General features: G+C 38.9%; 1 protein-coding gene across 1 annotated transcript; it reads right to left on the reverse strand.

The window, feature by feature from the left end:
• Positions 1-1867: 1867 nt before the first annotated feature.
• On the reverse strand, positions 1868-9748 carry LOC135471100 (small ribosomal subunit protein RACK1). The gene is made up of 7 exons (XM_064750158.1): positions 9539-9748; positions 7852-8023; positions 7230-7377; positions 6805-6900; positions 3824-3934; positions 2704-2844; positions 1868-2151 (listed from the first exon to the last, which is right to left on the reverse strand). Exons 1-7 carry the CDS (start codon positions 9645-9647, stop codon positions 1978-1980), a joined length of 951 nt encoding a protein of 316 aa, XP_064606228.1. The 5' UTR covers positions 9648-9748; the 3' UTR covers positions 1868-1977.
• Between the last annotated feature and the right edge of the window lie 7094 nt (positions 9749-16842).

Here is a 16842-nt window from a genome sequence, read left to right on the forward strand (position 1 = left end):
GAAGATATATGTGGGTGAGAGCGTCCCCGATGTGTGCTTCCGAGTAAACAAAAAAAAACCAAGATGAACAGGGAAATGATTTAACACATCGGTGTACAAGAGAATAGACCACTACTGGCGTTCAGCGTTAGAGCTCAAAAATCTACAAAGAAAAGTATTCTTCCACGACTTGTGAAAGATACACTGTGCTTAGCTCATGGAAATGCAGATGTTGAAAGGAGTATCTCTGCCAACAAAAGAACAGTGTCTTCAGATAGAGCATCCCTTGGAGTGGATGCAACAAATGGACTGAGGCACATCAAAGATGTAGTTCAGACACATCAACATAATCCAGTAAATGTGTTGATCACTGCAGGAATGAGAGCAGCCGCAAAACATGCTCATTCTGAATGGTCTAAGCGAGTGACTGAAGAGGAGCGTGCAAGATGTAAAAAGGCCCAGGTAAAACTCTATGCAGAGCGGCAAGCACAATGCAAGACAAGTGCGCAAGAAGGGCTGGATAAAGACAAAAAGTCATCAGAAGAAAAAGAGAAAGCTTTGGAAGCAGAACAAAGGGAACAAAGTTGCATGCTGCCTAAAATCGGTTTCGCGAGGCAAAGGTGGGACTCAAAGGGGTCATGAAGAAGAAAGACGTCTCGGAGGCTAATAATGCTCAAGGTTTGCTAGATGTTGTAAAGGGAAAAATGGAGTCTGCAAGACAGGAACTTTTAAACTGCAACGAGAAGAGGAATGAAGTTGATTCCAAAAAACGAAGACTGCTGGAAGATCACCCATCTTAATTTTTTTTTCTTGTTACTACTTTAATAAAGGTGATATTCAGTTAAGACAGGATAGGCCATGTATTACTCAGAGCTAACCAGGAATGTCTTTTTCTGAAAGCAGCTGATGACCAACAGTACTCGGGCAGTTGAAGTGTAATTCGTATGTACATCTGTAAAAAAAAAAAAAATCGGACTATTGTTGTCATTACCATGCAAATTATCATGCTATTTTCAGAAGAGATATGGATCACACGGGTTTGGGATCGACAAATAGTTACGCGTTTTCTTTGTTGTATCTTAACTTCTTTGTGCAAATAAAGTTTCTATACCAGAGTTCCACATTTAATAGAATTAAAATGATTTTGGGGGATGCATTTATACCACAAATTGGGGGAAGTGTTAAGCATCTTTACCAAGTATAGTGGGGGTGGTGATTGGCATGGATGTACGGGGGGAGGGGAGGAGGTACTGATGTATTATATTAAGTTGTGCAAGCTTCCCTAAACTTACCCTTATTTTAGCCCTATGTTCAAATATAGCCCTATATTTTTTTCAGAAAATTGCTTTTTTGGAAAGGATTTAACCCTTAGACTAATAAATATCTCACGGCTATGACGTAAAGCACACACCACTGCAAGCATGTATATCACTTGATTGGTATTTTACAACTTAAGAACATTTCACTTATACGACGACGGCCGACATCATGGTGGGACGAAAAGGGGCAGAACCCGAGGGTAACCCACGACCATGCACAGGTTGCTGGCAAACTGCGGTATATATTATATCGCGTGGGCAAAAAAAAAAAAAAAAAAGAAAATGGGCCGTACTTTGATGCTGCATTACTCCATTATCCTTTGTTCATAGCCTTTCAAACTTTACACATTCAAATGGCATAATATTGTTAATATACTGACCAGTTTTCAAGGTCATAGCTTGAGTAGTCTGTACACAGGATTAAAATGAAAACAGTCTCAAAAACGCACGTTCTGGTGACCCATATTGCATCTCCTGTTAGGTGTCATGATATTTTTTATAATATATGTATATTATATGAGCAGTATAAATGAATATGAGCAAAATGAATTGATTCACTCCAAGTCCACTTTCAGTTTGTATTTTTTTCCACTTTATTTAATGTTTCACCACTATTCATCATCACATGGTCGTATCACTGGAGTGATACCTCTGGCAGGGCCAGGCTTATAGGGTGTGTTTATCTCTGTGTGGACATGGACACCTGCCACACTCGTATCAAATTGTCAGTGTAGCCAGCAAACAGTGTCTGACCATCAGATGACCAGGCCAGGCAAGTGCACTGTGGGGGCTTTGTACCAGTGGTCAACACGTCCAGTCTCAGCTCGTCCACCACCAGCTTTGCCTCCAGATCCTGCAACAAAAACAGCGCACGCCTGTACTGCCAGTATCAACATGCATAATCCGTACCACATTTGTATGTATGAACGTATGCTTGGGGTTTAACGCACTGCTTAATTTTTTACTCATATGACGTGGAGTCATAAGGCACTGCTGCCACTGATCTGAAGGCCAACCTAGGCAGCAGCAAGAAAAATTTTAAAAACCTTTAAGGTAAGTATTTTGGTCATACCCTCATAATTGCAGGACATTGTTTTCACTGCTTCTGCTCACCAGCTAATACATGTCTTCTCTGAAATCACTGGGTACGAAGTCGTAATAAAGATTTCTATCGCAACTAGATGCTTCATTATACATATATTCATCATTAATTTTAGCTAGAAATGAATTCAAATAACCCTAAAACATCAGCAGAAATCACTCTGCTTGGTGCAATAGACACATTTTCTACAGTTTGAATGTAGAATGAGTACATATCCAACAACCTTAGCAAACACTCATTTCAAGGGGATTGAGTTAAAAGGAAATCAACAACTCTATCTGGCCTGCCCTGATGATCACTTACCCAAATCTTGATTGTTGGTCCAGTAGCAGCACACAGCCAGTACCTGTTGGGGCTGAAGCACAGGGAGTTTATGATCTCTCCTCCCTCCAGTGTGTACAGGTGCTTGCCTTCATTCAGGTCCCACAACATGGCACGACCATCCTAAAACACAACACACACATGTACAGTAAGAAGCTCGACAAAAAATATGTACACATGGCTCCAAGAAGAAAAGAATAAAGAACAGAATCATTCAACATTAAAACAAAACAAGTCGCTAGTTCACTGTATTAACACAGGAAAGATTAATTCTGCACCTTATTTTTGTTAACACGCATTTGATTAGTGTTGAATGCAGTACTCCAGAATACTGTTCTTCACTTAGGACAGAATTACCAATACTGAAAACATGAAGCATTCGGTTCTGATTTACTCATCTATTTCACTGTTATTTACACAATGCTCAAGAACCTTTCACTAATTGGATGGTAGTCAGGTCAGATTTATGGGCGGAGGAAAATGTGTGGTAAACCAACAATTCTTTGCAAATTAATGACACGTGACATACAGATGATATGCACACCATATTAATGCAAGATATGTGATCTTCAATGAGCATACTGCGTAAACAACTACACAACCATCACTAACAACTTATTGTCACCAAGTCCCACATACAGTGAGAGCGCAGGAACCTACAAGTCCCTGTTCAAGGCCAGGTTTGATTTATTTATCTATTTATTTGATTGGCGTTTTACGCCGTACTCAAGAATATTTCACTTATACGACTGCGGCCAGCATCATGGTGGGAGGAAAGGGGGCAGAGCCCGGGGGAAACCCACAACCATTCGCAGGTTGCTGAAAGACCTTCCCACTTACGGCTGGAGAGGAAACCAGCATAAGCTGGAATTGAACTCACAGCGACCGCATTGGTGAGAGACTCCTGGGTCATTACACTGTGCTAGTGCGCTAACCAACTGAGCCACATAGGCCCAGGCCAGGTTTGAATCACACCTGCTGTGCACACGTGATAAGATGGCAAGTACATTACCCACTAGGTGAAGGCCCGCTCTCTGATGGTGTTTCTTGACATCCCCTCTGTTGGGAAGAGCAGTGAATAGAGACCACCTGCTGAACTCACCTTTCCTCCAGATGCACACAGGGAACCATCAGGAGAGACCGTTACACAGTTCAAGAAGCCAGCATGCCCAAAATGGTTCGTCTTCAGCTTACAGTTGGTCAAATTCCAAACCTAAAACAGAATGACAGAATGTAAATCAATCATAAGAAAAAAACTTCACCTCATCTAGGGTTTGATAGTTTTACATCTAAAGCTTATTTTGCACGGCAAGAAATTGAAGCAAGGGGAGATAGTCTGTGTCCACATACATAACATATTTACCTCCCCTGCTAACAAAATGCGTTCCACATCCATGCCACAAGCATGAATGAACAAAAGCATTTTAACCATGATAGAGATACCCTCATAATTGCAGGACTTCGTTTTCACTGCTTCTGCTCAACAGCTAATACATGTCTTTTTTGAAATCATAGGGTATAAAATTTGTGTTAAACGAAATGTTAAATCCTGAGGGGAAAAGGAACAAAGGTGATACAGGCGAAGGCTGAATAAAATTCATTGAACAGACTACCTACAACATATTTCAGGTTATGTTAAATATCAAAATTCTATCTTCAATGAATACACACTTTAGTAAAAATATAGATACGTTTCACCTATTTCTTGATTGCCAGATATGCAGCAACTATTACCTTTAATAATAAACATTTCGTTTTTTAGTAAGTAAAAGCAGCAAAGTTGTTTTAAAAAAAAAAAAAAGAAAATAAGAAAGACACACAATGACCTAGGCAAATATATCATTTAGGAAGAGAACCTGTCAGAGTTTAATATAATAAAAAACACATATTAAAACACAGAAAAACTTAAGCAAATACATCCTAGGAATTTGCACGAAGTTATATCATTCTTGTTACTAAAACTGCATTACATCGGAGAATATCCTGAAAACATCTATTATTTATTTAGCAAGTGCTGACGCCTCTTTTCGCCTCTTACTGCTTTGTAAGGAATTGAGAGAGGGAGAGAAAATCGTCTGTGTTCCTACACCTTAACACCAACCATATCTGGGTAACATTCAGTCCTTTCAGCCATCAATGAACAAGTATTTAGCCAGGACACCCTCATAAATGCAGGACTTATTTTCATTGCTTTGCTCAACAGTTAATACATGTTTTCCTTTAATTCATTGGGTATGTACAGTGTGTGTACCTATGCTAGGGGATTAATGTCGTGCTTAACAATTTTTCAGTCATATGACCATGAGGAGTCAGAAGGTGTGTGTACATACATTGTGTCCTCTTGTGGCATGGAAAGTCCATGCCATCAAAATGCTGCCACCACCCAAGTATATGTTGAATACACCAGACAGGACACATCACGCAGTCAGAATATACAGAGAGCAGGCCAATCAGTCCTGTTTCCTTGCTCTAACCTCTCAGTGCTGAGCACCAAGTGAGGCAGCAAAAAGTACCATTTTTAAAGTCTTTGGTACGACCCGATCCGGGTTTGATCCCGGGCCTCCCGACTTTGTTGTTGCAGGACAGATTTCCGCCGCCCTTTTATCTAGTGCTGTTTCACTCCGACGACTTATCGAAGGCAAGCAAGCTGACCCACCTGCGCCATTATACTGATACAGATCAACCAGTTGTTGCACTATCCCCTTCATGCTAAACGCCAACTTCTTCTTTTAAGGTTTTACATGTGAACCGACTTAGGATTGACCCTGGATATACAGCCTTCCTAAAAGGATGCTCTACAAACTGTACTATCGGGGCTGGACTCCTGACTTCGAGACGGATGCTCTAACCATTAGAACACATTAAGGAATGTTGGCTGCTTTTGAGAATTCAATTCAAGGGCTGTACTAATTGATTTCTGTTTCCATATAAGTTGTCGTCTACATCACTGACCTGACATTATTATACATGCTTGACATGATGTCAAATATTTTAACCACCTGATTTTATATCTGAGTGAAGCCTTTCTGAAGATTTTTGCACTTAGAGCAGTCAGGTTTTTGTGTGTTGTAGAAATTTTAACATATCAAATTTAAGAATTCATGGTTTTCAACAACAAATATCACAACTATAACCTAAATCCTATCACACAACAGAACACTTCTGTACATCTTAGAGCCTCATCCTTGATGAAAATGCCATTAAGTATCAATTTCGAAAATTCCCTTCACATGGAGTTCTCTACCTTCACAAGAAGTGAATGTCTATTACATGTACATCAATTCCAGCCTTTCGTTAATTTAACCCTTGGGTAGTATAAAACGGACTTGCTTCATTTATTTGATTGGTGTTTTACTCAGAACTCAAGAATATTTCACTCATATGATGTCAGCCAACATTATGGTGGGAGGAAATCAGGAAAACTAACTCGGTGGTGATGGGGTAATTTTGTTAAGATGAAATATAGACATAGATACCCTCATAATTGCAGGACATAGTTTTCATAACTGATGTTCAACAGCTAATACATGTCTTTTTCTTAATCATAGGGTATAGCTTGAAGACAAACTTGTCCTGAAGAAAATGACAAAAAATGCATGTTTTCTATCCAACCTTATTCTTTAAATCTTGACCTCCACTATCAACATTGATTTAAGCAATCTGCCTGTCCTATATTTTTGATATTTAAAGCCTCTGGTGAAGACGGTGTTGTAACACAGAAAACAATTCAATGCTTGAGTAATGTCCCCTAACCAAACGCAACTGGTTCCTTAGTTCCCTAGATTACAAAGCAAGGGCGTCCTAAACTTTTCACTCCTTGTCTTTAATGGGCGGCAGGATTGACTGACAGAGCAGAGGAGATATTCTGTGTTAAATACTACAACGCTGGTCAGGCTTCAATACATGTTTTACACCTCTAACTCAGCTGAGGCAGAGCATTCTGTTAATTTGCCTATCTCTCACACCAGCCAAACTGCAATGGTTCTATCCTTTTAACCTATTCCCAACAAGCACCAAAATACAAAACACATATAGCTGTAGTAGTATGCTAATGTTGCGCGATATATAAGGCCATGTCCTCACCTTGACAAGTTTGTCCCAGCCACAAGACACAATGATGGGGTTACTGGTGTTTGGGGAGAAACGTACACAAGAGACCCACTCGGAGTGACCATCCTCCTAAAAACATAACAAAATACACATCACATCTGTACAGAGCATCAGATATCTACTCCTGTACACAAAGGACAAAATTCACCCTATACCCACATTCCTATCACACTAGTTAATCAACACACTAGAGTTAAATCGTAGTTAATTACAGTCTATTAACAATGAAATCAAAAATTAGCAACAATGCATTAGCCTAAAGTGTCAAAGGATCAGTTGTCCAAACTTATCTCTTCGTGGGAACGTGGGGTGTTTTCACACAGACGAAAAAGTGGTTTCTTACTAGATGTATTAACGAAGTGTTACGCTGGTAAAGACAGTGGTCATGTCTAACTCACCTGTATGGTATATTTACAGACACCCAGCGTGTTCCACAACTTGATCGTCTTGTCTCTGGAGCCTGACACAATCTGTCGGTTGTCTGCTGAGAAAGCTACACTCAGAACATCCTTAGTGTGTCCAACAAATCGCTTTGTGCTCATGCCACTAGTAAACAGAACAAATGGCCAATTATGAAGCATGATGGGGTAAGCATAAAAGAACACAAAAAACAAGCTGTCAGTGACCGCAAACATGTTGTTCACTAACACTCCTCACCTTCCATACAGTAAGTAATGTAAATGGTTCAGTCTAAGACTTCTAATGGACAAGACATAAAAGTCAAGATGTTACCATAGAATGGCAAAGCTTTTTGTTGCCATCTTTGTTGCAAGCATGTAAAAAACCATGAGAGACAAGTCCATGTCAAATCATTTCTTTTGGGCATTTTTATTTCTCTGTTAATTTCTGTAAAATCACTCTTTTCCTTGGGCAAAATCAAAAATTCCCTACCATTACTTACTGGCATACTTTGTTTAATTGCGTTTAAACAATTCATTAAACTTAAGCATCCAAATACGACTCAGTTTCATGGACAGAGGAAGCTCAAAGAGCAAGACAAATGAACCACAACTTCCCTACCCTGTGAGATCCCAGAGTCTGAGTGTACCGTCCCAGGATCCAGACAGAGCAAACTGCCCATCTGAGGACATCACCACGTCGGACACGAAGTGTGAGTGGCCTTTCAATGAGCGCTGCGGTATACCGTAGTTGGTCTCATCCCTGGTTAACTGCCACATGATTAGAGACTTGTCTGCAACACAATGATCACCAGGTTTAATAATACACGTTCTAATATTAAGACACACGATTACTATCAACTGAGAAATTGCATATTGTTCACAGCGTGAAAGAAATTTTTAACTATTAGAAGCCTGGCTAGTTACTCTCATAATTGGAGGACTTGGTTTTCATAACTCAAGTTCAAAAGCTAATACTCATAATCACAGAGTAACAAGGCCAGCTAAACTACAGATGAGGAGAATGAGGGAATAATCTTTAAACTGTTATCAGATTCAGTGAAAGCATTTTTACTCCAGTACACATGTTACCAGCTGTAGCTGTACAAATGCATTGTTTAATATGCAGGAAAAATCCATCTAGTTAGAGTTCTGAGATAGATCCTAGCACAACGATACCTCTCACTGCAGATTTCCAAACATCAACTTATTGAAACTGATTACAAGTTCTTAAGATTCAACCACAGAATGACACAAACAAGAGAAACGGTAGCAAGTTTGATTGTGAGAAGTGGGTAGGTGGGAGTTTGAAACGTGAAAAAAGGTTTGAGAGGTGGACTCCCTGTCATGATGGTCAGAATATCACAATAATCCATGTCTATCTACATGCACTAGTAAAACCCTTTATTACCATCAGAAGGGCCCACCATCACAAACCCTGATGGATAAATCGAATCTATCCAAGATTTATTTAACTTGATTGGTGTTTTACGCCAGCATTATGATTTATTTTATTTATTTATTTGATTAGTGTTTTACACCGTACTCAAGAATATTTCACTTTTACGACAGCGGCCAGAATTATGGTGGGAGGAAGGGTGGAATAGACAGGTTGTTGGCAGGCCTTCCCACGTACAGCCATAGCGGAAATCAGCATGAGCTGGATTTGAACTCACGTGACCGTATTGGTGGGAGGCTCCTGGGCCATCGCACCGTGCTAGCGTGCTAATCCCCTAAGCCACGGAGTCCCCTAATTTATCAACCAGCCCATAGTCTCAGATTCAGACAAGTATATGACGTCTTGACTAAGGTACAGTATACATCTCATTATATAACAGACGTTGACAATACTTTGACAATCATAGAATGTTATGAACCACTACAGTTTACAAAATAGACTACGTGAATCAAGTGGGATAGAAGGAAGAGGGGAGCAAGGTTGAGGCTATTTTGACGTAGAATTTCGGACTTGCCTTAACATTACAAAGTTATAAACGAAGGCAACAAGCATTGCTCTATACACAGCGTGCCCGGAACATCCATTCTACATTCTAATGTTATCGGTACGTCCTATCTTGGGCTTACAGAAGTGTACAACAACAACATCATACAAGTCTGCAACGCAGCCGCTTCTGCATGCGTTTCTGAGGAAGTAAAATATCACATTCAAGAGTGTGTAATCAGCGCTCACAGGGTGATATTGTTTAGCTTTTTTTCTTTAATTCTCTTAAATTAACACTGCCACGACGTTAACTGAACAGAAACATTTGGTGACAAATGAATGACAACCATGTTGTGATACCGCGTACCTCGGGAGGCAGACAAAATCATGTTCGGAAATTGTGGTGTAGTGGCGATTTGGGTAACCCATCCAGAATGACCCATGAGGGTACCCCGTAATGCCATCATTTCAGCCATTTTTAGCGTCTAACTGATGTGTTTATGCCCCGATTGAGCCTGATTATGGACAAGGTCCAAACACTTCGCCCATGCACAGACTGAGATGGGCCGGAAAAAGAGCGATTAGCGGAAGTTGTCTACTTTCCATGACCGAATGTTGGGTTCATCTAAAATTTGTAATAGGTGAACTTAAGAACGAAAACGGACTGGATTTCAGCTTTATTATCTTCTGCTTCTACGGATCACGCGTAAGTGCTGCTTACAAATTTACTTCATTCACAATTCATAAATCATTAAACCAAAGGGCATAGGCATAGTATTGTGTTGTGTTTGCACCGCACTTTGACTGGCGTTTAATGTACGGTACCAATAGGCCTACTGCAGAACAAAAACAATCTTTATTTTTTTTTGCACAGCATTTTGAGTAATTATATAGCAGTGGCGTTTAATATACGGTGCTGTATTTTTTTAAATTTATTTATTACTGCAATGATGCCGTACAGGGCAATAAAACACTAAGATAAATTGACAATAGGTCGGATTTCGCCAGTAATATGTGTTGTATTTCCGACTAAATGTTCCGTAGACAAAATATTTAAGCTATGTTAGTCTGTAAACTGCATTTAAAAAATTTTATGTTCCCTAGTTCTTTTTACAGAAAAACCCAAAGTTGGACCTTCCGTCTGTCTTGCCGTGGAGCCCTAGCCGGGTGCAGAAAGATCTGCCGGGATTAGGCCTATGTATTGAAAAGCCCCGCAAAGCATTGCCAAATCCATCCATTAGGCCTACCCACCCTGTGCTGCCCATTCCATAAGCCATCGTAATTTATGTATAAGTGTAAATCTATTTAGATTTTATGGGGGGGGGGGGGAGGGGCACGTTTTACTATAATGAACTCACACACATATGTTATGTTATCCCCACAAACAGAACTCAAAACTCACATTGCATGGGTAGGTCTACAGGTATGTACATATTTATGGCGATGGTCACCTAAATGCTACAAGATGCGCACAGGCCTGATATATGCTTCGTATAATTTTTCAGAATTAAAATAATATATGTTCAACAGTGTCCGATTATCATTTTTCACAAAACTGCCCAGGTATGAATTCCCCATCCAAACCCGCATGATATTACCGCTGCAATACGCCGTACATATTCTATTCTATTAAATCACACAGTTGCTTTAGTACCTGTGTTGGATACAAATCTTAATTAACACTTTCTCATCTCATGATGACTTATTGGTAAATGTAATTTGGAAAGCCGATTAAAGAGACTATACAAAAGATTTGTGTATTCCATGTTTGTTGATCGAATAAATTTTCCTTATTACCGATAATAGCTCAAAATATTACATTTCAGGAAATGACCCTCGATAGGAAATCGTCCCACTGCGGTGCAGCAGTGAAGTGTTATTTTCATGCAGGAAACAAGGAACTTTACTTGAACATGAAGTACAATTACTGAAAACATGAGTGCGAAAAAACTGGCAATTTTCAAGCCATATAATGTCTATTAAAGATAATATCATATATTCATGATATAATTCGTAAGACAAAACTTGTTTCAATCACCAATTTTACACGGAAAATGATATTGTCCTATGTATTTAACGGCATGCAGTACAGAGCGACAGGGAGACGATTTCCCATTTAGTTGCAAGGGGTCCTTTTATGTCATGACGATTCTTATACCTGTATTATTCATATAATGTTACAATGGTCCTAAAGTATGGAGATATTATAAATTTTAAAAACAGTATTACTGATTTTGAACGGTAACACGTGCACGTGACAAAGCTGATATTTTGGGAAAGGTAATGATTTGGACTATTCTAAAATAACAGCAAAAATTCGACTGTATTTCTCTGGTCGATATTCTTGCCAAAGCAAAGTTCAACAGAGCCTCTTTATAAGTAACTGTTCTATATAGTTATTCAAGATTGACACCTTCTTGGCATAGCACAGATTTTTACGCCGAGTACTCTGAAATATGCCACGACGACAAGAAGCATTATATGGTGAAAGGAAACCCACAACCGACCTCAGGTCACGTGCAGACCTTCCCGACGTACGATTGGGATTGGAGAGAATATATGTTTTTGAACTCTTTTCATTTATTTGATTAATGTAGAAAAGACCTCCCTCATAAAAGCGACCAGAAAAATGTGCGTTTATGACGTCATCATTGTGTAATTTTCATACACAATGCGCAATGTTTTGAATACCGATACTCAAAAGTGTTAAGTCAATCGGAGGAAGGGCTGTCCAGAAGGACAGATGTAATGTATACGAACTTACATATTTACAGAGACTCGTTCTTTACGCTTAGATTAACTAACATAGTATCTATGTATTAATGTCAGTAAATGAATTTGAATTTGAATATTCAAGAGATAACGATCTTCAAATCAATTACATTTTGACCCCTAGTCACTGTGAAGGGGGTTATATTACTGGCATATATAACTGGATCTGTTTTGCGATGTTTATTCTAATTGTTTGTTATTAATTATAGTTTTCAAATTATTTTCAACGGTCAGAGTCAGTTCTAACGTGTGGAACTGTCTTTATTCTTGCTGCCCAATATGAAGCGTTTATGAACTACTGCTGTTCGGTTATATACTAAAGCTTTATAATGTGACTCCATGATGTTGTGTTTTCAAATTCTACGCGTATTAGTTTGAGGCATTGTAATTTTAGGTAATTTATCGCATTAATAGGAGAGGGATGGGTGGGTTCAGCTCACAATCTGCAATCCCTTCTTCCTTCATGGCCATGCTTGTATAACCTCTAACAAGGCGACTGCTAAACAAAGGTATACATGTGTGCTGGAACGTGTCTGCCAAGCAGGAAAACAATCGACAGGCTACTATCTGCGCATCTTTACTGACTATATTTTTCACTTGCGTGTGTCTAGAAGATATGACGCCCATTTCATGAGAGCAAAGACTCAAAAGTCCAGCGAGAGTTTATTTATTACTGTGCTTCCATGGATGATACATTTATTCACCTGTGAAAACAAACACTGTTTTTATCCGCAGATGTATACGGGTTAAGTTTCTTGGCTCGATAATTCCGACACAGAAGCATACAGTGTCAACCACACAGCTCGTGCTTATTCACCACGTAATTATAATGCTGATGGCAGTGAGTATCATACGGCCAATAACCTGAATTCTCCCCTTCAGCCTTTCAGGGGTTGTTACATTTGTCCATATAAACACCTTTGGTTAATGGAAACTATTCCCTGTATACGGCCGCTATAATGGTCATGCAATCGTACAGCTGGTATCTTGTATACATATATACAGCTGTATGTACCAGTGCACTCGACAAGATTTCGGCTCGTGCTGGTATACATAACAGTTACAATACATCGACCGATTCCTTGATTTACATGCTAACTGTCCCCTGACACATCCGACCCTGTGCCGCTGAACTTTTTCATGTCAATGTTGGCCAAAGGAGTCTACATGTATGTCTCGGGCAACTGTATATAGCCTTTAGTTAGACAGTTACGTATATTCGGGAAATTATTTTGTCGAGTTGCCTTTGCTCCTAAATCCACCGGTGTCTGTATATACTGATTAGTTGACAGCAGAGTGTAATAAATTAAGTAGCAAAAAAACAACCAAACATTTTTTCCTCTTTATCCATTATATTGATGTAGTATCTCATATTCTCTGAGATGGTTTTGTTCTGTTTGAAAACTTAATCTTACCTATGTAAAAACTTAGGATTATTACTTTCATGGACAGGAACAAAAAATTGGATAGCCTTCTTTCACGGATTTGCAAACGGCGTAAAGAGGTTTTTCGAGTTGTCTGTCATTATCAAAGACGACGTTGTCTACATGCTTGTGCATACATGTACTTTGATACAGAAGTAGGATCATGTATGTGATCAAATCGAAAATCAAGAAAAAATGCTTCTGTCCAAAGCTTACATGTCACACGCCACACATGAAGATTCTGGCGATTATATACTAAAGGCAAAGGAAACACTGATTACAGACATAAGACGATTGAATACTGTCCTTGAAAATCGTTTGAATCACGGCTGTGGGTGTGGGGGTCGGGATTGGGGCATTAAGAAAATGCGTTTCAAACATCCATTTTTTTATTTGTGTCTATCACACCCACATGAACTTTTTGCTTGTAATAGTTCGTGTAAGATCCATTCGGCAAATGTAAATATATTTCAATATGCATATATCTGTTTGAATGTAGTCTCTGTATTATAAGTGGCTCACCTGACTGAAAAATTCACCTGACTTTAGACCAGAAAAGGCCACCGTGAAATCCATTGTGTCAAATGCATATTACTCAGTTCAAGAAAAAAAAAGAAATCAGACTTTTTTTCCAGGATAGTGATTACTGGTCTGTTATCTGGTATGTATGCCCACACTTCATGTCAGTGTCTGCTTTGGTTTTAAACATGACTTGACAGAGGTGGTGGCCTAAGAGTTAAGATGCTAATCTTGAGCATGTAATGCACTGGCTCAATCCTAAATCCTCGAACTTTCGAGATTGCCCTGTTCCCACCGTTCTACTTATGGGCAATCAACAATATTTTATAGCTTGCATGTTTAGTCTGATATGTTTCGGTTTTGATCGGTATTGGATAAAGAATACAAGAACCATTCACCAGAGACAATCGAAATGATGACACGATGCTAGCATCGTACCATTGCTTGGCATCATCGTGCCATCGCTTCGTGCCATTGCCGATGGAACGATGATGGCCTTATTCGGCTTCCATTGCAAAAGATACAAAGAAAGAATACGAAAGAAATGACTATCGGAAATAACCATTGCTTATCTAGTAACGCCATCGCAACGATACTCATAAGTAAGTAAGGCTTAAGCTTTTGACATTTTTTGGGCATATCACGACGGTGTCTCTTTTGTATAGACCTCGTCTTTTTGCTTACATAATTACATAGATCCCTCACTGGAATTCGATCCTACACGCATCAGGCAAGACTCCCTACATAGTCCAGTGAAATGACAGCCCTAACAGTGCTTTGTCTATCTTGTATAAAAGCTGAATTATGCTGAACAAGCTGGGGTAAATGTGCCTTCCTTATTACTCTATATGCGTGTATTAGATTAAGTTTTGAGAAAGAAAATCAGTTGACCAATCATCCAACAGAGTGATCAAGTTGTATATGCGTACTTGTTTCATGTAACATTGTCGTCTGTAAAGCAACCACTGAAGCAGTAATCTTGAGTACATCTAAATAAAACCACGTAACCAATGGTCGACCTAATAATAACATGTATACATGTACCACATGATTATGTATACCCGTATTGCATCATTGAACTGCGCCTCGATGACGGGTTCCTGTATATGTATAATGCACAGCCATATGTCATTTACCGACAAAAGAGGTCAATCCGGGCACTTTTTATACACCACTTGTATATGTATTTAAACCAAGCCAGCGAGCATGCTTAATTCATACATATCATCAATAAAGCGCGTTGGCTATTCGCTGTTTTTATCCACAAAGAGATGAATAGGATTTATCATCAGGTCAGATCTGTTTTAATGGAGTGAATTAATTATTTTTTTATTTTTGGTTGGTTTTTATAGCTGTATTCTCGCCTGAACTCTTTAATTATATTATGGAGATAATTCACTTTTTTGGAAGGCCGAAACCGACTTGATCTAGCTAAACCATCAAACTTTGGCATGGGGAAAGTATTAAGATCAAGACAATGACTGTTTTATAGACTTCTGCATTTATTGCATACATGGAGGGAAGTGCAATCTGAGGTGAAGATAACAGGCAGCATTTATAATATGCGCGTAGTAAAACATGTTTCAATTTACTAAAATGAAGTGACAAAATAGGAAATATAACAGGATAAAGAGTAATGGAAGGCAATACATCTGAATCATTTACGAACTGTATCAGATACACATTTTTTTAAAAAAAAAAAAACACTATGGATTATAACAGGAAATATGAGGGGAAAAAAAACACATTTTGTCTATATGAGCAGGAAATACAAAAATATAGAAATAGATATTAACATACACGATCGAATAGGCTATAGGCCATGGGCACCTGCAAAAACACAAACTGGACATTTTCTTTCAAAGAAACATATTGTGTAACAGTCTAGAAAAATCTACACGGAAAATACTGGTAATGATGTTTTCCACCAATTGCTATGTTGTGTGTTACGTGATTATTTTGTTTTAATGATATGGATCGTTTAAAGGGTCTTTTCTCAGGTGTTGTTGAGTGACACTGCACAATACAGTAAACGATGGAATACAATTGATATCACCTCCGTACACTGACTGAAGTCAAATTTTAATACAAAATAAAATATAATATACAAATTGCATAGAACTTAATATGAGCAGGCAAATGCTGTAAATCACCTGAGCATTTCAACAGACACGTGATGGGGCTTTCACTCACTTCACATCAGATACTGGATTCTCACCGGAAGTTGAATTTAATTTAAACTTGAATCGTCGGATATGCTATTTGCCATTATCCGCAAATTGCGTCTCCTCATTTGAATTCAGGAAACCCCCATTTTTGTAAATTGTTAATCACAACAATGTAGCCTGTACGCATGTCACAGACTGATCCACAGATCTGATGGCGCCATCTTGGATTAAATGAGCGGTGCTTAATATATGACCAGTATTGGTAATGTGAGTAAATACGTTAGGACAAGCAGTGTTTATTTGTAAACTGTGCTCATGTCGGTAGTCTGTCCTCCACTTTCCCACAGTGTCCACTGTGACCACGATCGTTTTGCAATCATAGTTTTTGTAAGTACGGTTTTAGCAAGGAATCCCTTCTCAAGGAAATCGCCAGAGTACATGTATGTTATGACACCTAATCTGAAGCTTTGTCTAGTATTTAAATTTCTACCAGATGAGTTTAATACTCGAGCAAGAGGGACCAACACTAGAATAGAAGTATCCGTACAGTTGCCTTCACAAATCGCATATTTCAGAAAGAGTTCAGATTTCTGGTAAGTCAAAAACGTCAAGAAATAAGACATAGTCAGGTGCAAGGCCTATACAATGGTCTAATCACATCCCAGATATACAGATACGATATAAATGTTCACTGGTTTTGGCCTGACATGTCCCAAATCATATGTGGGAAAATGTTGTAACATCGAAGTCGGTCTCCTGGTCATATCTCCCAACCATGGAGTATGTAT

The sequence above is a fragment of the Liolophura sinensis genome, chromosome 1, assembly GCF_032854445.1.
Source record: "Liolophura sinensis isolate JHLJ2023 chromosome 1, CUHK_Ljap_v2, whole genome shotgun sequence".
Classification (NCBI taxonomy): Eukaryota; Metazoa; Mollusca; class Polyplacophora; order Chitonida; family Chitonidae; genus Liolophura; species Liolophura sinensis.